Source organism: Vicia villosa, unplaced genomic scaffold (assembly GCF_029867415.1).
Source record: "Vicia villosa cultivar HV-30 ecotype Madison, WI unplaced genomic scaffold, Vvil1.0 ctg.002073F_1_1, whole genome shotgun sequence".
In the NCBI taxonomy this organism is placed as follows: Eukaryota; Viridiplantae; Streptophyta; class Magnoliopsida; order Fabales; family Fabaceae; genus Vicia; species Vicia villosa.
In genome coordinates this window covers 327,736-351,960 of record NW_026705828.1, presented here as the reverse complement: position 1 = coordinate 351,960, position 24,225 = coordinate 327,736, and the positions used below count along the sequence as shown (strand labels likewise).

Here is a 24,225-nt window from a genome sequence, read left to right as displayed (position 1 = left end):
AACATACAAGGATCAGAAAGGCCCGTCAAAGGTTGAAAGGCATGAAACCACACGGGTGAATGCAATATTGTATTCGACCTATGTATTAGGCCCATCATTTGTCAAAGTCCAAAGGACCTTCTGATAAGAGGTGGGGATATCGCCATGACGCCGTGTAATGACATCACATGAAGGCATCATTCGGCAATCTAAGAACACATAGAAGATTATAAGACCTCAGGAACAAGCAGAGACTTGCCCTAAGAAAACACATAATCCCAGAAAATGATGGAATGAAGATCATCAAATAACATAATGAATTATACCATAAAATTTATGCAATTTAACAGTTATCTTGCACAGGAAGATTCTAAACCCCTCATAAACCATACAATCATCCTATAAACAGAGTCACACATTTTTACATATATTATATGTCTATATATTATATGTCTGGTTTCCTTATTTGAACATTGAAGTGCATGTAAGTACCACCTTTTCCCCTAAGGTGTTAAATCATGCTTAAAATTTATTTTCTTTTTTAAAATCGCTCAAATCTGACCAACTTCAATTTTTCGAAAGACTCCTCTTGAAAAGTATCAACAAAGACAAAAAAATATAAGAAAATTGAATTAAAATATGTTAACACAAAAACAACCGCAACCACAAACTTTTGGTGTGGTGGGAGTTACTCACAAACTTGTGTATTTAGGGTGATTGAAATTCAACTTGACACCAACTCCAAGTCAATCAGTGAATAGTTAAAATAAATTAAGCAATAGTTAAAATAAATTAAGCAAAATCGACTCATAGTTAAAAAATATATTTTGCTATGAATCGACTCATAGTTAAAAATATGAATCGACTCATAGATTTTGCTATGAATTGATTTAGAATATATTTTGCTATGAATCGACTCATAGTTAAAAAATATATTTTAACTATGTAAATTAAGCCCAATATTTCTCACGTTACATTATGAGAAATATTTGCATCAAAACGAACATAAATTTATATTTTTAAGAATAATTAATAAGAAGAGGGAAAATTTAAAATTTATTTAAAATTTAATTTTTGTTTTAATTAGATTTATATGATAGTTATGATATTGAAAGAGAGAATTTTTTTTAATTAATAATAAAATTGTAATTGATTGTATGCAAAATCAAAATGTTTCGTTCTTGTCCATCTAAGTTTTTTCCTTACAATATTTGCTTGTATTCAAAACGTCTATGTTTAAGTAACTACGAAGTTCTTACAAAAGATTTTATTTTAAAGAAAAAATTCTTACAATTCTTTAATTTATATTAAATATGTTATACACTTAACTTTTCAAAAAATAAAATTATAAAAATTTGAAAAAAAAAATTAGCTTTAACTACAATACAAATCTTCTTTCTAGTTTTTTTTTTTTTTCACTATCAAAAATATGTGCTAACCGTTGGTTGATATTTATTGCTTTAAAAAATGTAATAGAATTCTACTTATGGTACAATTTATGATATTCATATAATGACAAATATTCCTTATACAATCGACTTTATCATCTTAACAAAAGAAACATTCTTCTTTCATATAAAGAAAAAACAATTTTCAGAAATTTTATTTACTCCAAAGTAATTTCGATGTACCAAGATACTACAAATGTCACCTAGGTTAGGCAACAAGTTTGAGTGACACATGGCTAGTAATCCATGTGTTTATGCTTCCTCAGCTGGCTATAAATCAAGCCATGCAATGCAAGTAAACTCATCACTCATCAAACTTCTCAAATAGATTAAAAAAATGACAACCTATGCCACCGTTTTGTTTCTCTTCTTTGTCATGTTCATAACCACTTCCTTTTGTTTTCAAGAAATGGAGATTCTCCAAATGGCCAAAACACAAGTTTCACAAGCCATGAATTGGGTTGATAACTCTATGAAATTGCATGGCTTGGAGAGTGTGAGTATGGTCTCATCATTGAATCAAACAAGTGGTTTGGCTTTGAGAGATTGTGCTAAGCTTTATGAGGAGAGTGAGTTTAGGCTTAGGGATATGATGGTTGGAAAGAGGGGTCATAGTAAAGATGATGCTCTTATTTGGGTGAGTGCATTGATGACAAATCATAGGACTTGTTTGGATGGGTTGAAGGAAAAAGGGTATGTTGGAGATAATCATGTTTTGGGTAGAAACTTGACAAGTTTGCTTGGCCAAATGCTTGTTTTGTATTCAAATAACAAAGTCAAAGGCAAAGGTAATAAGTTATTATTATAACTTATTTATTTTATTAAAAAAAAAAGTTATTGTAACTTATTACTACCTTTTTTTTCTTTATAAAAGAAACAACTCACTAAAAAGTTAGGTTAATTAAATAATCAATACATTTTATCTATTTATATATTAAATACATTAAATATTTAATAAATCTAAAAAAATATAGAGAAGAAGTAGAGGAAGTAGTAAATTTTATTTATTGTAGTCCAAAACTATTGTCCTTTCTTACATTTTCAAATTATTTTTTTATTCAATCTGTTTGATTCTTTGTCATAAAATTTAATTTATAAATTTGACTTTACTTAAAATTTTCAATTGAATTTAAAATAAATTAAATTTAAATACATTTTACAAAAAAATGAATTCAACAATTTAAGTGTGAAATTTAATTTTACTTAAAATCTATAAAATTAAACTTCAAACTAGAGACAAAATTAATTTTACTCAATAAACAAATAAATAAGTCAAAATTAATCTAAATATTTATAATCAATTTTAATTGATTCAAATATAAAATCAATTATAGACTTAGAAGAAATTTCTCATATGTATAATTTATATTTCTTTAAAAGAAATGGAACGGTTATTATAAAAATAAAAAGAAAAATAGAAGTACTAATACTAATTAGATATTTATACATTAATTAAATCCATAAAAAAATACAGGTATATCTTTCTTAAGAAATATGGAAAGGTCGTATAATGGATAAATACTAGTATAATTTTACATTAACTAAGCTTCATCTACTTGTCAGTGCACTAAATGTTACATAAATGACAAACTATATTTTCCCTTTTGTTAGAGATTATATTGTTGATTTTCAATTTCTTCAACTTTAATTTCAACTAGTTCCTATTAGTTGAGTTATTTATCCTACCTTTCTTTATATGTAATATTAAGAAGCTTTAAAAATATCTTTTTATAAACAACAATACAATATTATATCATAATCAAAATTATTTAAAACAAAAAATATAATTTTATAAATAAAAGCTATTTGACCTATCCATTCTACATTCTCTATATATGTATAATTATTTATATACTCCCTCCGTTCCTTTTTAAGTGTCATTTTAGAAGAATTTTTTTGTTCCTATTTAAGTGTCGTTATATAATTTAATGTTATAATTTGTCATTTATACCCTTATTTTCTCAATAACTCCACCTCAAATTTTTCAATTAATTATTGGAAAAAGAGAGAATGATTGAATTTATTTGGGAAGAGAAAAATAAATAAGGGTATAATGGGAAAAGTAACTCTAATAATTCACTATCTTGGTTGAAGAGCTTTTTGCTAAAACGACACTTAAAAAGGAACGGAGGGAGTATTTAAATATCAATCTTATCTTTACTAAGAACAATTTTATAAATATTTTAAAGACATGGACTTTCGTTTAAATTCAAAAATATAGAATATTCACGTAAAATTTTAAGGTCGGTCATTCTACGTAATTACTTAACATATTATTTTATTTATAAACTAACAACATATTTAATCTCTCAAGAAAAACATTATAAAAAAACAAAACTTAAATGGATTATATCCATAAGCGGTGCGGCGTATAAAAGTGCTTATCAAAACGTACTTGTCCTTGAATCTTTTTCAGATTTGTCATTTTCTACTAACTACGTGTCTCAAATTGCTTCTACTTATGTAGTATAGCATAACAATTTTCAAAAATCTCAACATGTTTATCAAAAGTCAGAATATTGTCCTTTTCCTATATCAAACAAACATAAGAAATCAAAAAAAGCTGACTAGAATATGCATTATCCATTAATCAAAAAAAGCTGACTAGAATATGCATTACCCTAATGGATAGTTCTTCGTGTCATATGTTTGAAACCGATACTCTATTTGTGATTGAGAAAATGTATTAGCCCGGTGGCACTGACACCTCTGTAGTTCTGTAAATGTCATGTTATTTTTGAAACTGACACTAATACTTGTCATTACGAATATGCATTAACATGGCTCTGACAGTAATATTTATGATTATGTTTAATTTATTATTTTTTTAAATTATTATAACACTGTGACGTTTAATTTATTATTTTTCTTAATTATTATTAGTGATTGACTCGTGTTTTATGCTTCTTAGATTATTACTATATACCTTATTAGTTCTTGTTTTGTTTTTTCAGAGCAATCTCAAAGAATTACAATATTAGAAGAAAACAATGGACTTTTAGAATCATGGAGTGTTGCAAACCATGAAGCAGATTTCACAGTGGCACAAGATGGTTCTGGAAGTTATAGAACAATAAAAGAAGCAGTGGATGCACTTGCTTCAAGGGGGCATAATCGTCCTTCAAGAGTTGTCATACATGTTAAAGCAGGAGTGTACCATGAAAAAGTTGAGATTGGAAGTAAGTTGCATAATGTTATGTTTGTTGGAGATGGAATTGACAAAACTGTTGTCACTGGAAATAGAAATTTTAAGAGTGGCTCCAGCACTCTTAACTCTGCCACATTTGGTACGTTATTTTAAAGAGAAACACTACTTTGACACAGAATTGCACACCTACACTGTATATGACATACGTATCAGACACCAGACACACGTATCAGATACCGATTGTCTGACACGTATCAAACACAGACACTGTATCACACACCAGACACCGTGTCACACACCAGACACATGTATCAGACACCGATTGTCTGACACGTATCAAACACAGACACCAAACAACAGACACCAGACACCGTGTCACACACCAGACACATGTATCAGACACCGATTGTCTGACACATATCAAACACAGACACTGTGTCACACACCAGACACCGTGTCACACACCAGACACATGTATCAGACACCGATTGTCTGACACATATCAAACACAGACACTGTGTCACACACCAGACACCGTGTCACACACGAGACACATGTATCAGACACCGATTGTCTGACACGTATCAAACACAGACACCAAACAACAGACACCAGACACCGTGTCACACACCAGACACATGTATCAGACACCGATTGTCTGACACATATCAAACACAGACACCAAACAACAGACACCAGACACCGTGTCACACACCAGACACATGTATCAGACACCGATTGTCTGACACGTATCAAACACAGACACCAGACACCGTGTCACACACCAGACACATGTATTAGACACCGATTGTCTGACACGTACCAAACAACAGACACCAAACACCGCATAACACCTCTTGTTAGAGGTGTCTGTGCTTCACAGTTGAATATGCTAAAATGATTTGGTTGCTTATATACATGAAACAGATGTATCAGGGGATGGATTCTGGGCAAGAGACATGACATTTGAGAACACAGCCGGACCACAAAACCACCAAGCTGTAGCCCTGAAAGTAAGTTCAGACTTATCAGTCTTCTACAGATGCAGCTTCAAAGCCTACCAAGACACACTCTACCTATTCTCGAATCGACAATTCTACCGCGACTGTCACATCTATGGCACAATCGACTTCATATTCGGCGACGCGGCCGCGGTACTCCAAAACTGCGACATTGTCGTCCGAAAACCAATGAGCTACCAATCAAACTTCATAACCGCCCAAGGACGCGACAATCCCAACGAACCGACCGGATTTTCGATACAAAACTGTCGGGTTAGGCCGGATTCGGAATTTGCTACGGTGAAGGGTTCTGTGGAGACTTATTTAGGTAGGCCTTGGAAGAAGTATTCAAGGACAGTGTTTATGAAAAGTGATTTGGATGGTTTGGTTCATCCTAAAGGGTGGGGTGAATGGGAGGGGAGTTTCGCGATTTCGACTCTGTTTTATGGGGAATATATGAATACTGGAAATGGTGCTGCTACTGGAAATAGGGTTAGTTGGCCTGGTTTTCATGTGTTGAAGAGTGTTGAGGAAGCTTCTCCTTTTACAGTGAGTAGGTTTTTGCAAGGTGGGAATTGGATTTCAGCTTCTGGGGTGCCATTTGATTCTGGAATTTGAATTGGGAAAAGAATTATGTATTGATAATAATGTGCTATATAGGAGTTAGTTTAATAATGTGAATGTTAGTTTCAAATCTTCATTTTATGCTTAAATGAATGTTAGTTTCAAATCTTCATTTTATGCTTAAATGGATCCGTGCGAAAGCCATTATAATCTCGCTAAAAAAACCCGGGAAGTCTGATGCTGGTAAAAGACAAGCATTTCCTAGGTTTAAATGTAAAATAAGTGATGAACACAAGAAGCTAAATGAAAGTTGACGCGTGATGAGGTAAAGTAAGGATTATCAAACTTTCAAATAAGAGTAAATTTAAGAAATTTGATTTATACCATACCAAAAAACAATATTTAAGTTGATCGACACCAACTTTTGCTGATTATTGTATCAAAAATGTTTGGAGTCTTTGAAGTTCTACATAAAATTCCTATTTTAGAAATTCAAAGTTTATCATATATCCTCTCTCCAGCCAATATTTTAAATAAAATATTCGCTTTTCAAATTAAATATATATATCTAATATATAGTCTAGTCTTCTTTTTTTTTTACTTGTACATTTATTTTTACCTACGGCAACAGTCTGTCTAAACCGGTGTGAGTATTATAAAAAGAACAAACAAAAACTGTTGTCACTAACTTTGGAGAACAGTTTTATCAAATAAAGTATTCTTATGTAGCATGAATCAAATTAAATGTCAAAACAAACTACTATTAAATCGGATAAGCAACTTTGAACTACTATTATTAGATAAGTAACTGAATTATTGAGAACTACTTATAATAACCAAACGGCTTTGTTAAGCTGGAGTAACTTTGGCAAAAAAAATAGACCATAATGTTAGCTTCTCTTTTAAGTGATGACAGCCAAAACTACTATAAAAAGATCTATATATAACTTGCAGATTCTATTATCAGCCCAAAGTAGAAAGGAATAGTGTTTACGTTCTTATCACAAAAGAAAATGAAAAGAAGCCCCAGCTAAGCCCCAGCATTGATGAATCAGTCTGTATAGTCTTCATCTTCTTCCGAGTCATCGTATAATTGTTCTTCATCTTCTTCTTCTAAGTTATCGTACAATTGTTCTTCATCTTCTTCCAAGTCATCGTACAATTGTTCATCATCTTCTTCCAAGTCATCATTCGATTGTTCTTCCCGCATAGTGATATGATTTACCTACAAGATAAAAATACTAAAATCAGCAAGCAAAAAACAGCTTAGAATTAGTCATCAATCAGATTTTACTACTAGTAAGTGTATACACGCTCTTAAATTAACACTTTAGCTCTCAATGAGGGTAACCAGCATTCCATGTGGTAATGATTTATACGGACAAAGAATGATAATAAATGTAATCAAAATTCGAAACGGGCGAAACAAGACCCCGCGAGTAGCACCCAAAAAATGTATTCTTTTGTTTTCTGATAAATATCATACTCATAAGGAAAGCATACCGGATGGTTATTTAGGGCATGCGCAGATGCAGATGAATGCAGAGCATTGTTATTTTCATTTGGGATTGATAACAAAGCTACCAAATCCCCCATATCATGTCCTGAGTTGCTTTGGTTTATTAGCATGACCCTTAGAAGAATTTCCAATTTTCTCTCTATTGCTGCCATCTCTTCACTGTGTTTAGTCTCCAACATTTCATGTTTTACCCTCATTTCTTGAATCTTTTCATTTAAATGTTTAACTTCAGCAGCATGCTTCATTTCAATTTCTGCTATTTCTTTATTTCTTTTCAAGAGAGAAGGTGTTGTAACTCTCCCATGACACCGCATTCTTCCTGGTTTTTCTTTGCCAAAGACAGTTTGAAATGCCTCGTCCGAAGACTGACCAGAATTTATAATCAAATCTTTAAGATTTGTCTAGCAAAATTAAAGCAACATTAGTTAAGCAAATAGATAATTATATTTGACTAGATAAAATTATGAAAAAAAACTTACGATTGTGTTACTTGTAACTTGGTCTAGCTCACTTCCTCTCTTGCTTTGTCGTGTTTCAATAAAAACCTCAGCTTGAGTAGGAGCCTCTCTACCATCCTTGGCTGCACGCTACATAAAGCAAAATATGATTTATTAATAGTAGTTAAAAATCATCACTGACAGTACAATTTAAATATTTGACATCCGAGGCAAGCTTCACAAGACCAAAATATGTAAACTTATTCCACTGAGGTTGTTGGTTTTAAGTGACAATAATATTAGTCATTCACATCCATTTCTTCTTCAACATCAGAATTTTCCCCTAGTAGTTGGTGTAGGTGGTTCCATTTCTACAAGTGTGAGACATTTTCAGAAAGAAGTCTATTCAGTGGGGACTTAAATCCAATATGAAGCTTGCCCGAGATAGCAAAAAACCAAGCCATAACCAAACACGTAATAGGATTAACTTGTTCGCTAATAGTAGTAAAACTGAGATACCAGTTTTTCCCTTATGATAGCAAAGCTTATGGGACCCGCTCGATGTCTACATTTTTGTTGAGCTGTAATGTTAGCATTTTGACGACTAATTTTCTGCACTCATCAATGAGAAACTCAATTCATTAAATCTGAAAATAATAATGTAGAACAATTCACAATTCAAATTAAATTTTTCTTACTTGAACAACTTCACAACTCCAATAATTCATTAATTTCCTAAAGTGAGCTTCTGGTATGTTATTTGGACGGCTTTTCAGTCGATCATGCAAGTTTTCATACTTAGTGAAATGATTTCTCTTAATAGAATATTTGTACCGCCTCCAAGCATCATTTACGATAGCATATACAACCTTCTCTCCTTTTTCTGGAACAATGTATTTTTTCTGCAAAGAAAAGGACGATGATTAGACAAATATTTTTTATCAGAGTACTCAAACACACATACTAGATGAGTTGATACATTGACATAAGCCCATATATTCTCCTTGTTCGGTATAGCCTTCCAATTAGTGTAAGTAAGAGGACATAAATCTGACATCCGTGCTACTGATCCCAAAAAATTGCTGAATTCAGAAACTATCTTTTGAGTTGGTCCAATGGGCTCTCCTTCTTCATTTAAGGTGATTTTTTGTCTTTCAGCAAGTGATCGGGCGTGAATTTCCAAGCACCGTGTCCTTCCTCTTTTCCCTCTTTTTGATGCTTCGCCTAGTTACCAGTATAATAACAAGTTATATATAAGACAAAGAAAGTAAATTGAGTTAACTATGATCATATGCATACACGTCGTTTGTACAGCATTTTTTGATTCAGACAGCATAAGATATATAAGGCTCGACCATCTCTATGATACAATGCAGTATAGAATATAGCAGAAAAGTTAAAAGCAAACCCTATATAAAGTATAAAATCATCTGATTTCATATATGAATTAACAAACTGTAACAAAGGGGCTACCTTAATATAGAGAGGAGGAGCCTAACAATAGAACCCTATATGAATGTACAGCTGAAACAACTAAAAACTAACAGATAGCTAACCAAGAACTAACGCAGAAAAAGTGAACAACTAAGGGAAGGTATAAGTGATGAAGATGAAACATAGTAGGGGTGTTACCTTCCATGGGATTGTTATTAGTTTTCTCACCGTCATCATTTCCATAGTCAATATCACCCTCAACATCACCATCATTATTTTCATAGTTAATATCACCCTCAACTTCAAGTTGTGGCTTATATATTTTTAAATAATCATCAAGTGACATTGATGGACACATTCGAGTAGTCTTTTGCTTCTTGAATGGTCCATGATCAATATGGTCCTTTTGGAACTGAGCAGAAAAACGATTGCTTAATCCACCAAAAAGACTGCGGTCCTCTAGTTTAGTTTTTCAACACATGAAACAAAAATAACAAAGTTCAGTAAGTCAGTATTAACAGTATCAACAGTAAGACAGTAGATTAACATTAGAGACAATACCCCAAAATATAAAATAAAATAAGGGAAAGAACAGTATTAGCAGTAAGTCAATTAGTTTACCATACAAAAAGCAATATCACTACTTCCTCCATTTCAAACATGCACATATCTCTAATTTCCAATGATATTATACTCTCAAGCTTCTCTTTAGTATAGTGTAATAATTTGAACTTGTTGGTTAATGCAGGAAGTAGAATGGGTTGTGTGCAGGGCAATTAAAAAGGCTAGTCCAAATCACAGGCCAGGTTTTGAACCATTGTTATAGTAATAGTGGTCAACAACCAGCATGAAGCAGCCAACATAACAATTGCCTCACAAATGACGATTGCAGTTGAAATGAGCAATAATAATAATGGACAAGTAATGATTGGAAAAAACATGTTTGAAAACCTGACCTATGGTCTAGCTTTTTATGTTGTATTTGAGTAGATCCTGCCACTTGGCCTTTCAAACTAATTTCTGATTTTTCTCATGCACACGAACCAGAGTCTAGCCCTAACTTGCATAGGGAACCAGAATCCAGTCCAATACAGCATAAGAAACAAAAATTCAACTCAATAACACCACCACTACACACTATGAAGATTTACATCTTTCAATTGCCCTTAGAAAAGATACCAGAACCTGTACCAACAAGCTACTCTACCCCCTGGATAAGAACAGTACTTTGGAATTGGGTCTTCTATCAAATGGAAGGAAAACAATGTGTAGGGTACAAATGGGTATACATTAAAAAAATACAAGATTGATGGATCTATTGAGAAGTACAAGTGGCAAGATTAATAGACAAAGGATTCACTAATAATTATGGAGTAGATTATTCAGAGATATTTTGCTCCAGTTGCAAAAATGAATAATGCATGTGTGTTATTATCTAGGCAGCTAATTAAAATTGGAGCTTGCACCAATTTCATGTAAATAATGCTTTCCTTCATGGATAACTCGAAGAAATCTACATGGATGTACCCTGTGAATACAATGAACACAGTGTTGACAACACGATGTAAGTTGAAAAAGGCTTTATGTGAGCTTAAGCGGTTTTAGAGGTTTGCTTGAATCATGATAGATCTAGGCTTTGAACAACATCATGGGAGAGTAACGATGTTGTCATTATATGTGAATGACATTATAGTGAAGGGTGATGATGAAAATGAGCAATACTTGTTGGGATTAGGACAACGTCTAGCCAATGAATTTGAGATCAAGACCTTGGGAAAATTGAAGTATTTTTTAAAAAAATTGAATTGGCCCACTCCAAGAAAGGGACTTTCATTTCATATCCCTACAAAAGTACATCGTTGATCTTCTACAAGAAACGAGCAAGACAGCATGCAAGCTTACAAGTACACCAATAGATCAAAATTTGAAGTTGCGGAACGCAGAAGAAAATATTGTTTGTTGTTGACAGGAAAATGTGTTGAAGGTTAATAGAAAGATAGAGAGAGATATTCATTGATTTTGTGAAACTGTTATTGATTGAAAAGTTAGTTACAAAAGTGTAACAAACTTGGTTATATACACAAGAGAATGACCTGCTATAGCAGGTTAGGGATGCTGACAGATGTCAGTCATCCTTACAATATAACTAGTATACTCAGCTTACTAAGTACATCTAATACCCCCCCCCCCCCCCCCCCACAAACTCAGGAGGTGGTAACAACTCTGAGTTTGTGTCTAAGATCCAAAAACTTAGTAGATGCTAGAGGTTTTGTAAGAACATCAGCAATTTGGTCAGTCCCAGGGATGTGAAGAACAGAGATTTTCTTAGCTAAGACCTTCTCCCTGACAAAAAACAAGTCAATCTCCATATGTTTGGTTTTGGAGTGCATGATAGGGTTATGAGCAAGCAGAACTGCAGAGAGATTGTCACACAGTATAACAGGTGGCTTGGTGGTGATGTGAAGTTCTTGCAACAAAGTTTGAATCCAGAGCAAGTCAGCAGTAGCAAGAGCAAGAGATCTATACTCAGATTCAGTGCTGGAACGAGCTACAACCAATTGCTTTTTGGACCACCATGTGATGAGATTATCTCCAAAGTATATAGCAGCCCCTGAAGTACTTCTTCTATCATCAGGGTCAGATGCCCAATCAGCATCACAGAAAACTTTAAGAGTGGGAGGAACAGAAGTAGACAGAGGAGAAAGGCACAGTCCATGACTAATGGTGCCCTTGAGGTACCTCAAGATCCTCTTAACAGCAATCCAGTGAGTCTCCAGGGGATGAGACATAAACTGGCACACTTTGTTAACAGCATAAGCCAATTCAGGTCTTGTGATTGTGGCATATTGTAAAGCTCCTACCACAGACCTATAGAAGAAAGGATCAGAGAGAGCAGCAGACCCAGTTTTAGTGAGTTTCCAGGTGGATTGCATAGGAGTACTCACAGGAGAAGCTTCTAACATGTTTGTTCTTTGAAGCAAATCTCTAATGTATTTAGACTGAGTGAGGAGTAAGGAGCCATTGGCAGCAGCCTTAACTTCAATGCCAAGAAAGTAGTCCAAGTCACCCAAAAACTTAAGTGAAAAGGCTTGATTCAGTTTGGTGACTAGGGATGAAATCAGAGATGCAGAGCTGCCAGTGATGATTATATCATCAACATAGACAAGAAGATAAATGGTATGCCCATCAGCCAAGTAAGTGAACAAAGAGGGATCACACTTACTAGGTTTGAAGTGTAGAGCAATAAGAGCCTGTTGCAGTTTCTCAAACCATTGCCTAGGAGCTTGCTTTAGCCCATAGATAGCTTTATGTAGCTTACATACAAGAGTGGAATCTGTAGCTGCAAACCCTTGAGGCTGTTGCATATAAACTTCCTCAGCTAACTCACCATTAAGAAAGGCATTATTGACATCCAGCTGCTTAATAGGCCAGTGATGAGTGAGTGCAATGGTGAGGATTAGTCTAACAGTTACAGGCTTAACAACAGGAGAGAAAGTCTCTGTAAAGTCAAAGCCATGCTGCTGGTGGAAACCCTTAGCCACCAATCTTGCTTTGAACTTATTAACACTGCCATCAGGGTTCTCTTTGACTCGGAAAACCCATTTGCAGCCTATAGCCTGTCTGCCAGGGGGAAGAGGAACAAGAGACCAGGTCTGATTGGCAAGAAGAGCATCATATTCTGCTTGCATAGCAGAGTGCCAGTGAGGAGTAGACAAGGCCTGCTTCACAGTTTTAGGTTCAACATGAGTTAGAAGCAGTTTTGGTTGCAATCTGGGCTGAACAAAGCCTGACTTGGCTCTAGTAGTCATGCTATGCTGATTAACAGGAATAACTGGGGCAGGAATAGCCAAAGGAGGGATGACAGGAGAACTATCAGAAGAAGAAGAGGACTGAGAGATAGGTGAGGAATTGGAAGAGGGATTCTGAGACAAGGAAGAGTTACCAGACATGGAGGATGAAGAAGAGATTTCAGGAGTATGAGATGAAGTATTAGAAGGAGGTGTAGTGGACTCAGAAGGAATTAGATTAGGAGCAGAATGATGAAAAGGGAGAGCAGATAAAGTGACTCCAGTAGGAGCAGAAACAGGAGCAACTACCTTGGAAAAAAGGTCATGAAAAGGAAATTTTGCCTCATTGAAAATAACATCCTTAGAGATGTATAACCTGCCAGTAGAAGATAGGCACCTGTACCCTTTGTGAGAGGGAGAATAGCCAAGAAAAAGACACTCTTGTGACCTAAAATCCAACTTGTGAGAATTATAAGGTCTAAGTAAGGGAAAGCAAGAACAGCCAAAAACTTTAAGAAACTTGTAATCAGGGGACAGTTTAAACAGAAGTTGATAGGGAATCTGAAATTTGATGGAAGCTGAAGGTAACCTGTTAATGAGATACACAGCAGTAGTGAAAGCATAATCCCAGTAGGAAATAGGAATAGAAGCCTGACTGAGAAGAGTTAGGCCCAGATCAACTATATGTCTATGTTTTCTCTCCACCACACCATTTTGGTGGTGAGTGTGAGGGCAAATCAGCCTATGCACAATGCCCAGTTCAGTGAGATAAGTGGTGAATGGTCTAAACTCTCCTCCCCAATCAGATTGAACACACTTAATAGAATGACCAAGTTGCAATTCAACCATAGTTTTGAATTGTTTGAAAAATGGTAAAGCCTCAGATTTGGTTTTAAGCAAATAGATCCAAGTGAACTTGGAGTAAGCATCCACAAATGATATATAATAGTTATATCCCATGGCAGAAGGGCCAGGGGAAGGTCCCCATAGGTCACAGTAAATCAATTCAAGAGGTGTAGTGTATGTGGTGTGTGAGGCATTAGAGTGTAAACGATGTGCTTTTCCCATACAACAAGCAGTGCAAAACAGAGAATGGTCTTTATTTGAGAAAGGAATATTACAACTTTGTAAAACAAGCTTCAAAGTCTGAAGATTAGGATGCCCTAACCTAAGATGCCATATATTGGGCAAACAAGAATCTACACTAGAAGACTTAGTGCTAGAGCTATCAGAATTATTTGCTGAAAAACAAGGAAGAAGACTAGCTGACTTAGCAGGATTGGACAACTGGATATGAGGAAATTCATAGAGACCATCACTTCCAACAGACCCTTGAAGAAGCACATCATTGGTGACCTGAGATTTAACATAGCAAGTATCAGCATTGAACAGGAAATAGACATTATTATCCCTACAAAACTTGCTAACACTCATTAGATTCTTAGTAATGGAAGGAACAAGCAACAAATTCTTGAGTGTGAGAGGTGTGTGAGGTTGATAAGGAGAAGGAAAGGAACTAGAGCCAGCTGACTGAATAGGCAAACCTTGTCCATTCCCTATGAAGATTTGCTCATGGCCTTCAAAGGGAGTGAGTTGTTGCAAGTTTTTAGCATCACTGGTTACATGGTAGGAGGCTCCTGAATCAGGAAACCAGCCTGAGGAGCCTGAGGGAGCAGCATTAGCAACAAATGTGCTAGGAGCAAGCATGATAGGAGCAGCCATCTTTGCAGGTCCAGGAGCTCTAGTCCAGACATGAGGAGCTGGAGTTGCCCAGGCAACAGATGGAGCAGAAGTATAATAGGTGCCAGGCATAGGTGCTTGCTGAGGCTGTTGAGTTTGAGGATAGCCAGTAGATTGTTGAGGCTGGAACTGCTGATTATACCTATGCCAGCAATTCAGGGCAGTGTGACCAACTTTGAAGCAAACCTGACATTGAACATTAGAGTTGCGACCACCACGACCTCTACCAGAACGACCACCACTTCTACCAGATCTGCCACCTCTGAAACTATTGTAATCAGGTTCAGTGGAGGGAGTGTAGTGTGATGGAGGAGCTTCAGCACTAGCAGCAGGTATAGAGTCAGTGGATGAAGGAGTTTCAGGTGGAGCTTGAGTAAGATTCAAGGAAGGCACCTCTGAAACTTTCTTGAACTTGGAGAGTCTAAGTTCATGAGCCACAAGGAGAATCTCAACCTCATCAATGTCCATAACTCCAAACTTGCTTTCAATCACCGACACAACCGGTGCAAAATCAGAGGGAAGTCCTTCAAGAATCACATCAATGTGATGCGAAACTGGAAGAGTGTCACCAATAGAAGCAAGAGAATCAACAATCATACGAATCTTGAGAAGATAATCCTGAACAGAGAGAGAGTCAAGCTTCATAGCGCGAAGTTCAACACGAAGTTGACGAGCACGAGCGCGTGTTTGCTTCTGAAAATACTGAAACAGACGGTCCCAAAGTTCATGCGCATGAGTACAACCTAACATTCGTGAAAGAATCTCACCAGATAACGTGGATTGCAACCACGAAAGGAGCATTTGATCCTTCTGAAGCCACGCGGAATACGCAGGATTCTCAGATCCAGAGTTGCGAGCTTCATCGGTGAGAAAACGAGGTGGAACACGAGTGCAGACGACGAACTCAGTGAGTCCGTGCGCATTGATGAACGGTTCCACTTGTTGCCGCCAGAGATGGAAATTTTTCTCATCTAACTTCTGCGAAAGCTTGAGCGAGAAATTGAAGCGGTGAAGATCTTCGGAAACGACCGGTGAAGGTTTCGCCGGCGACGGATCTTCACGATCGGAAGCGGAGCTAGCGGTGGACGGTGAAGACACCATGGCCACGGAAAGAGAAGGCTACGATCTAGTCTACTGATACCATATTAGAGTTTGACCTAACTCATCCTTACAAAACCGGTTGGTAAGGTGAGGAGTGTCCCTCTTTATATACTCTTTCAATGCTCTATCTCCAACCAATGTGGGACTTTAGGATCTTCCTAATACACCCCCTCACGCCTTGCACTCTTTTGGGCATAGTGCGTGGATATTAATGGTGGGCGGCCCATGGTCCGATCGATAGGCTCTGATACCATAATAGAAAGATAGAGAGAGATATTCATTGATTTTGTGAAACTGTTATTGATTGAAAAGTTAGTTACAAAAGTGTAACAAACTTGGTTATATACACAAGAGAATGACCTGCTATAGCAGGTTAGGGATGCTGACAGATGTCAGTCATCCTTACAATATAACTAGTATACTCAGCTTACTAAGTACATCTAATAAAGGTAGTTGGAAGGCTCATATTTCTATCACATACTAGATCTAATGTTAATATGTTGTAAGCCTAGTTACGCAATTCATGCACCAACCAGAGGAGGTTCACTCCCAAGCAGCACTCAAAACCGTGCAATAATTGAAAGGAACCCCCAGGAAGAGAAATTTTGTATAAGGGAAATGGAGTGTGGGTCTTAAGCATATACTGACGATGACTATGCAAGGTCAGTGGTGAATAGGAGATCAACTGCATGATATTGCACTTTCCTGTGTGGGAATCATGTGACTTGGAAGAGTAAGAAACAAAGTGTGGTATCCAAGTCTAGTGTTGAAGTAGAATTTAGGGCAAAGATACAAGGAATTTGTGAATTACTATGGTTGAAGATCATTTTGGAGGACTTGAAGATAAGATGGGATGAACGTATGAAACACTACTGTGAAAATTGATAACAGGTCTACTATTATCATAGCCCCTAATGAGTACTGCCAGACAGAACCAAGTATATTGAAGTTGACAGACAGTGGCCTAACATGCACTCCATGTCTCCTGCCCAAATCAGCTTTGAAGATCTTCTAACAAAGGAGCTGAAGAGTAACAACGTTGAAATTATTGTTTCCTAGCTCGAAATGGAAAACACCAATTCACGAGCTTGAGGGTGAGTGTCAAAACGGTGTCATTTTTATTATTATTACTAAGGGACATTCCTCGGTTATAGGGATTTTGATTGAATATGAGCTTTAAATATGTCTCCTTATTTATCTTGCAATCCTTGTATATTTATTAGCACATTGTAAGCTTAATTCATTCAATAAAATACATTTTACCCTAATCCTGAGAGCAACAAAACAGCATCATATGCATATGCATATCATATTTATCATTTGTAATGACAATGATGAAATGTAAGTGATAATAATGAAATTTAAGTGATGATGATGATGATGATGATGAAACGAGTTGACAAGTAGGGGTGCTACCTTCTATTGGATCATTATTAGTTTCCTTGCCATCATCACTTTCATAGTTAATATCATCCTGAACATCACCATCATTATTTTCACAGTTAATACCCCCCTCGACTTCAAGTTGTTGCATACTCCTTTTAAAATAATCATCCAGTGACATTGATGGCCTCTTTCGAGTAGTCTTCTGCTTAGTGGATGATCCATGATCAACAAGGTCCTTTTGGAGTTGAGCAGAAGAACTGGTGCTTCCACCGAACATAGAGCGGCCCACTAGTTTGGTTTTTCAACACATGAAACAAACAATAAATAAGTTCAGTAAGTCACTAATAACAGTAAGTCAGTAGCATAATATGAGAGTTAATACCCCAATACATAAAATAACGGGTAAAAAAATTTAGAGTAAGACAAAGTTTGTCATGTGTAAAGTCAAATCACTTCTTTCTATTCTACAAACTTTCTCCATTTTCAAACATGCACACTCTTTAATTTCTAATTTTATTATAATCGAGCTTCTCTTTACTGTAATAATTTGAACTTGTTAGTTAGTGCACGAAGAAGGATGGGTTGTGTGCAGTGCATTAAAAAGCCTAGTCCAAGTCACAGACCAGGTTTTGAACCATTTTACAATGGTATAGTGATGGTAGTTAACAACCAGAATGTAGCAACCAAGAAAATCACAATGGCCTCACAGATGAAGATTGCAGTGATGAAAGGGCAATAATGAAGGACAAGTAAAGATTGGCAAAGCATGTTTGAAAACCTGGCCTGCGATCATGCTTTTTATGTTGTACTTGAGTAGATCCTTCCACTTGGATTGAACTTCCAGCTGTAAATGATTGTTGTTTCCTTTGACCATGATTAGGAATGGATCTACCAGCAGTTTCTATAGTAGTCTTCATTGTTTTCTGAGTTTTTGCTTGCTTTAAAGTAGAATGCTGTATTTGAGCAGATCCTGCCACTGGGATTGAACTTCCAGTTGTCAATGATTGTTGTTTCCTTTTATCCTGTTTGAGAATGGATCTCCCAGCAGTGTTTATAGTATTCCTCATTGTTTTCTGATTTTTTGCTTGCTCTAAAGTAGAACTTTGCTCCATCCCCTGCTTTGGAGAACATTGTATGCTTCTCTTCGTTGTTTTAAAACTTCTCAACTTGCCTCGATACAATTCAGCATTGGACTTTATACTGTCTGGAACATCTACTAACCTTTATCAATTGAAAAGTATAATAATTAGTTGAAATTGTGATGACTGACTGAAGTAAGTATAATGTGTTCTAATAGCTGAAAAAGATTGCGATAAGTTCCTTCTTTTGATAATTCAACTCAGCCAACTGTTGGAGCAATGGTATTCCTGAAACAAGACATTGTACTTACGGTTCTCCCCTAGTAGATAGCATGGGGCGTTTGAGTTGTGGACTAATGAAAACATCATCTCTTGACTTCTTTATCTCTATCAAGAACAAAAAATGGTTTTCAGCTGAAGAGAGAAATGTATATAATAGATGCCAAAAAAGAGAAAAAAATGATGGAAACACTAAAATACATACATTAAATCACCAAAAAAAAAACTTCAAGTTCAACAAAGTATGAAAAGTACAGAAACATGAAACATTATATACCCGAAACATGGGGAAAACATTAATAAGCTCGGTAAGTCGGCATTAACAGTAAGACAATAAGGCTATCAAATGAAAACCGGGATCACTTATTCCTATTCTAAAAACATGCTCAATTTTCAAACACACACACACTCTTTAATTTCTAGTTTTATTATACTCTCAAGCTTCTCTTTACTGTAATAATTTGAACTTCTTAGTTAGTGCAGGAAGAAGAGTGGGTTATGTGCAACCAGTATGTAGCAACCAAGAAAATCACAATGGCCTCACACATGAAGATTGCAGTGATGAAAAGGAGGAACAATAATAATTGAATAGTAATGATTGGCAAAGCATGTTTGAAAACCTGGCCTGTGATCTTGCTTTTTATGTTGTATTTGAGCAGATCCTGCCACTTGGATTGAACTTCCAGTTGTAAATGGTTGTTGTTTCCTTTTGCCATGCTGGAGAATGGATCTCTCCGCAGTGTCTGTAGTAGTCACTGTTGTTTTTTGATTTTTTGCTTTCTTTAAAGTTGAATGTTGTATTTGAGCAGATCCTCCCACTGGGATTGGACTTCCAGTTGTCAATGATTGTTGTTTCCGTTGACCATGCTTGAGAATGGTTCTGCCAGCGGAGTCCATAGTAGTCATCGTTGTTTTCTGATTTTCAGCTTGCTTTAAGGTGGAACTTTGCTCAATCCCCTGCTTTGAAGAACATCCATTGAAAAACATCTTTATAATTTCTGGAACATCTAGTACCCTTCATCAATTGAAATATGTAATTACTAGTAGAAATTTTGATAACTGACTGAAGTAAGCATAATATGTTCTAATAGCTGAAAAAGATTGCAATAAGTTCCTTATTTTGATAATTCAACTCAGCTATGCTGGAGCAATAGTGCTCCTGAAACAAGAAACTGAACTTACGGTTGTCCACTAGAAGGTAGTATGGGTCGTTTGAGCTGTGAACTAATGTTAACATCATCTCTGGACATCTTCTCTGTCAGGAACAAAAAAATGGTTCTGAGTTGTAGAGATAAATGTATATACTAGATACCGATACAAATGATGGAAAAACTATCAGTTCAATAAACTTAAAAGTTACATATATTAAATCGCCGGAAAAACAAACTTACAGTTCAATAAAGTATGAAAAGTACAGACATAAAACATTTATATACCATCACTGTTCAGTTTAACATGTGTCTCAACATCAGCTTTTTGTTCCCTATTACTTTGTTTCTTCTTTGCACCAAGTTGTACACCTTTCTTTCTCTTATTTACTTTCATTGTGACGAAAATCCAATCTGTGAATCAACACAAACGCAATACACACATATAAATATAAATACATATATTGATTTAATTTAATACAGACATACATTATACTTTGGGCTTTCTCTTGGAAATTTCATGCATTCTTTGCCCATCGAGCTTACTTAAAGGAAACAAGTTAAAAGAATAAGGAATATCCAAATACCGTCACCTCTATGGCAGATAATATTATGCAACAGAATATGGTAAGTTGGTAGCACAACTGAGCACTTAACAAAGGTAGTACAGGCACAGCATGACACCAATTGGGTGCAAATCACAATCAAACAATTGAAAACATCAATTAAATGATGTGCAAAAGAAACTTAACATTTAACACAACTCTAAGCCAAGAACAATTCCCATCTGATTCAAGTTCAAACCTATTGGAATTTTTTTGATTTCAAGGTACATTAAAACTTTGACACCTACTCAAATCTCGCATTACCCCCTATGTTTAACGCTTTAACCAATATGCCTAAGTGGTAAAATCACAAGTGAGACAATACTGAGCAAAAAGTAACAGCTAATTTATTTTCTCTTCCTACACATACAAGCTAGAAGTGAAAAGAAAATACAAGTACATGAGAGAAAATAGCACAGGCTAGCACAAGATTATTGCGATGTTGAGTCTTCGGTAGTTTTTGGTGAATGAATATTGGATATGTATTTTCCAATCTATTATTCCTGTCCTATTCATGGACATATGATTCCTATTTTCTTTTGCCTCTCCTGTAGAACAGATAAGACAATTATACTATGACAAAATATGTAGTCCTCATTTGAAACCCAAGAGAGGTGGTGAGGTGATATGGTGGCTGAAAATATGGTGGCAGACAGAGAATTGTAGCTTTATTGAGGAGCTTTGCTCTGGGATTGCAGGGGTCTATCTTCTGTAATCTTTTCTCTTGAATATCGGGTTCCTAGCAGAGGTAGTGAGGATTTATTGCTTTAGGTACTATATATAATACCACTAACCACTCAACCACTTCATATTTTGTATTTTTGTTTTTTTTTAATGTTTTAAAAGTTTGGCCACCATTTCGGGTTATGTAATTTTTAAAGGTTTTAAAATTTTGGTCACCACTAAAACACAACATCACTATTTATTACATAATGTACCGGTAATATTCGATGTATCAAAATGCACTGATAACGGAATTGAATTGCATTCATGTGTTGCTGACCTTCGGCTACTCGCATTTGGTGAAGGTTGCAACAAAAAAACTAAAAGTGGATGGAATGAGTGTGAAATTAAAGTTGAAAAGCATCACACAATACATAACTAAACTACTACCAAGAACCTAAGTAACAACAAATAGAAAATCTAACAAAGTTAAACTCAGTAAAATCAAAACCCTAAGCAAAGTTAAAATCAGTAAAATCAAAACCCTAAACAAAGTTAAAACCTACTTCATCAATACATAAAATCAATTGAATCAGAAAACATGTGTTCAGAACCAGTGAAATTGACTTGAATTGAACCCGAAAAATAACCTCAAAGGAACTACTAGATAACAGCATCAGTGATATCATCACATACCTCAACAATCGATTCTGAAATCGAATTGAAAAGCGCTCAGTGAAAAATGCGAGTAGCGGAAGGTCAGCAATGCATGAATGCTCGATGAAGAATCGGTGGAGAATTGTGCCAGAGATTCTGCGATCTTGTGTTAGGTTTAGGGTTCTGCGATTTTATGTTACGATTGGTGAAATGAAGCGCGAGAAAATTAGAGAAAGTATATTTTGTGCGCCAATGTCGAACACAAAGTATATTTTGTGCTGTTTCAATTTTTTTAATACTTAGTATGAATTATGATATATACTCTCTTTCTTTTAGAATTTTAGAATATAATTAATAAATGATTTTTGAATCACAATTAAAAGTTAATTAAAAATAACAAAATAATAATATTTGTACTTGTTAAAAAAGTCCATAAGAATAACAAAAGGCGTCACATGTTGTTTCCATCGCAATGAAAATCCAAAATAAAACATACAAACATGCACTTATCACCTTATAGCACATTTTGAAACTTCATGCTTTCATACATTATGCATATCTACCACAGAATAACAAATCTCAAGTAATTTCAATGAATATATCTCATACTATATCCATCTACCAAATCATATGACATAACCAACTCATATATATATATATATATATATATATATATATATATATATATATATATATATATATATATATATATATATATATATATATATATATATATATATATATATATATGAATTCAACATTTGGCAACATAGTCATCATCACATTATATCCAAAATATTAAGTTACATATAAACAAGATAACAATATTCAAACATTAAAAAATGAGTTCAAAACCCTCAGTGTTACATGATTAGAGCATTTGACTCACTACCTAATCAAAACGATAAAACAGAAAGACTCCTCGACTAAATCATCGTGCAAGTACGCTACTCGTCGGAACCTGCACGATGTCACACTGAACATCATTCAAATAGAAGGATGAGAATTCTCATCATAATGAATACATAATACATGTATAATGAACATAGAATACCATAGTATAAACATTCATCACACTTCATAATTTGAACAAGTTTCATAAGTATCACACATAGTACAAATACAATTACCACACAAATAACGCATCAATTCAAGTAGTCACATAACACAAATATGCAACTCGAAATGCAATTAATGTGACTCATGCATGTGGTACCATGGGAGTATCAAGCTCGCCGTTCCCAATTAAAAACCAGAGCTACGCTTCAGATCCGGACAAGATCAAAGCCCTCAAAATATGAACATATAATTCACCGTTTCCGAATCCACGAAAGGAACAAAGTCACTTATGTTTCCACACAAGGATCAAAGCCAACCGGAGTACAATCTCCCCGTGAATGTATGTACAATTATCACAAAACATATGCAATTAAGATTATCCATACAATCTTAACATACCACATACCATAATAATTCCACACATTGAATTATCCACCAATTATACAAAATGCATCAAGTAATCATGCTCAACAAACACATCCAAATAGCATATACATATTCACACACATAATGTATATCATATCACATAACATGCCAACAAATGTTATACACAATTCACCAAATTCAAATACACATCACAATATTCATATGTCACTCATACAGCAACATCTTGATTAAATCATTAAGTGCTAACCAATCCAATCTTATCATATAGATAATTACATTAGCTTCCTAATGCTTCGAACGACGCATAAAACGGAGTTACGGATCAAAAGTTATGCACATTACAATTTTTACCAAACAGGGCATATTCGCCCAGCGGAAGGATCCGTTCGCCCGACGCTCTATTACAGAAATTTGGCCACCTCTCGCCCGTTGTTCTCGCCCGGCGTAGACATGTGAGCGCGCACTCGTCCGACGAAGCAAGATGCTCGCCCGACGAACAACACCAGAACCAAAAAATCTTTGTGCATTTCAGCACATACCACACCACTCCAAATCTGATTCTAAGCAACCCAAAATTCATCCAAACAACAATTTAGCACACATATAAGGTTCCTAAACATATTTCTAACCATAGGTTTACATACAAACATTATCAAACATGATTACTACCACAAATTCCATGGATTCAACTTAAACCTTAACATGTGAAAATCTATGAGATGAAGAGAAATGAATTACCTAGCATACTACTACTCATTGCATACTCATACATTCAAGATAATAAAAATTCTCCCCCTTACCTC

General features: G+C 35.3%; 2 protein-coding genes across 4 annotated transcripts; one reads left to right on the top strand and one right to left on the bottom strand.

Annotated features, from left to right (window-relative positions):
* The first annotated feature begins 1,727 nt into the window (after positions 1-1,727).
* Positions 1,728-6,312, top strand: LOC131637709 (probable pectinesterase/pectinesterase inhibitor 36). The gene is made up of 3 exons (XM_058908315.1): positions 1,728-2,215; positions 4,382-4,714; positions 5,503-6,312. The coding sequence occupies exons 1-3, from the start codon at positions 1,765-1,767 to the stop codon at positions 6,192-6,194; spliced, it is 1,476 nt and encodes a 491-aa protein (XP_058764298.1). The 5' UTR covers positions 1,728-1,764; the 3' UTR covers positions 6,195-6,312.
* Positions 6,313-6,967: 655 nt separating this feature from the next.
* On the bottom strand, positions 6,968-22,251 carry LOC131637708 (uncharacterized). 3 transcript variants are annotated; one of them, XM_058908311.1, is made up of 14 exons: positions 22,016-22,251; positions 20,340-20,465; positions 20,086-20,158; positions 19,524-19,918; positions 18,936-19,011; positions 18,324-18,766; positions 17,576-17,833; positions 9,729-9,989; positions 9,076-9,320; positions 8,795-8,998; positions 8,616-8,708; positions 8,139-8,246; positions 7,644-8,060; positions 6,968-7,365 (listed from the first exon to the last, which is right to left on the bottom strand). In XM_058908311.1, exons 2-14 carry the CDS (start codon positions 20,446-20,448, stop codon positions 7,192-7,194), a joined length of 2,856 nt encoding a protein of 951 aa, XP_058764294.1. In that variant the 5' UTR covers positions 20,449-20,465; positions 22,016-22,251; the 3' UTR covers positions 6,968-7,191. The 3 variants fall into 3 exon arrangements, with proteins under 3 accessions (XP_058764294.1, XP_058764295.1, XP_058764297.1); XM_058908312.1 differs by lacking the exon at positions 22,016-22,251 and adding an exon at positions 21,057-21,988; XM_058908314.1 differs by lacking the exon at positions 22,016-22,251 and having other exon boundaries at positions 19,524-19,860; positions 20,340-20,405.
* Between the last annotated feature and the right edge of the window lie 1,974 nt (positions 22,252-24,225).

Bases quoted from the DNA above. Each gene is read 5' to 3' on its own strand.
- LOC131637709 (XM_058908315.1), top strand. From the start codon at position 1,765: ATGACAACCTATGCCACCGTTTTGTTTCTCTTCTTTGTCATGTTCATA. The intron at 2,216-4,381 runs GTAATAAGTTAT...TTGTTTTTTCAG, and splicing joins TAACAAAGTCAAAGGCAAAG to AGCAATCTCAAAGAATTACA. The intron at 4,715-5,502 runs GTACGTTATTTT...TACATGAAACAG, and splicing joins TCTTAACTCTGCCACATTTG to ATGTATCAGGGGATGGATTC.
- LOC131637708 (XM_058908311.1), bottom strand. From the start codon at position 20,448: ATGAAAGTAAATAAGAGAAAGAAAGGTGTACAACTTGGTGCAAAGAAG. The intron at 17,834-18,323 runs GTTTTCAAACAT...AAACCAAACTAG, and splicing joins AAAGCATGATCGCAGGCCAG to TGGGCCGCTCTATGTTCGGT. The intron at 8,709-8,794 runs GTAAGAAAAATT...TGATGAGTGCAG, and splicing joins GGAGTTGTGAAGTTGTTCAA to AAAATTAGTCGTCAAAATGC.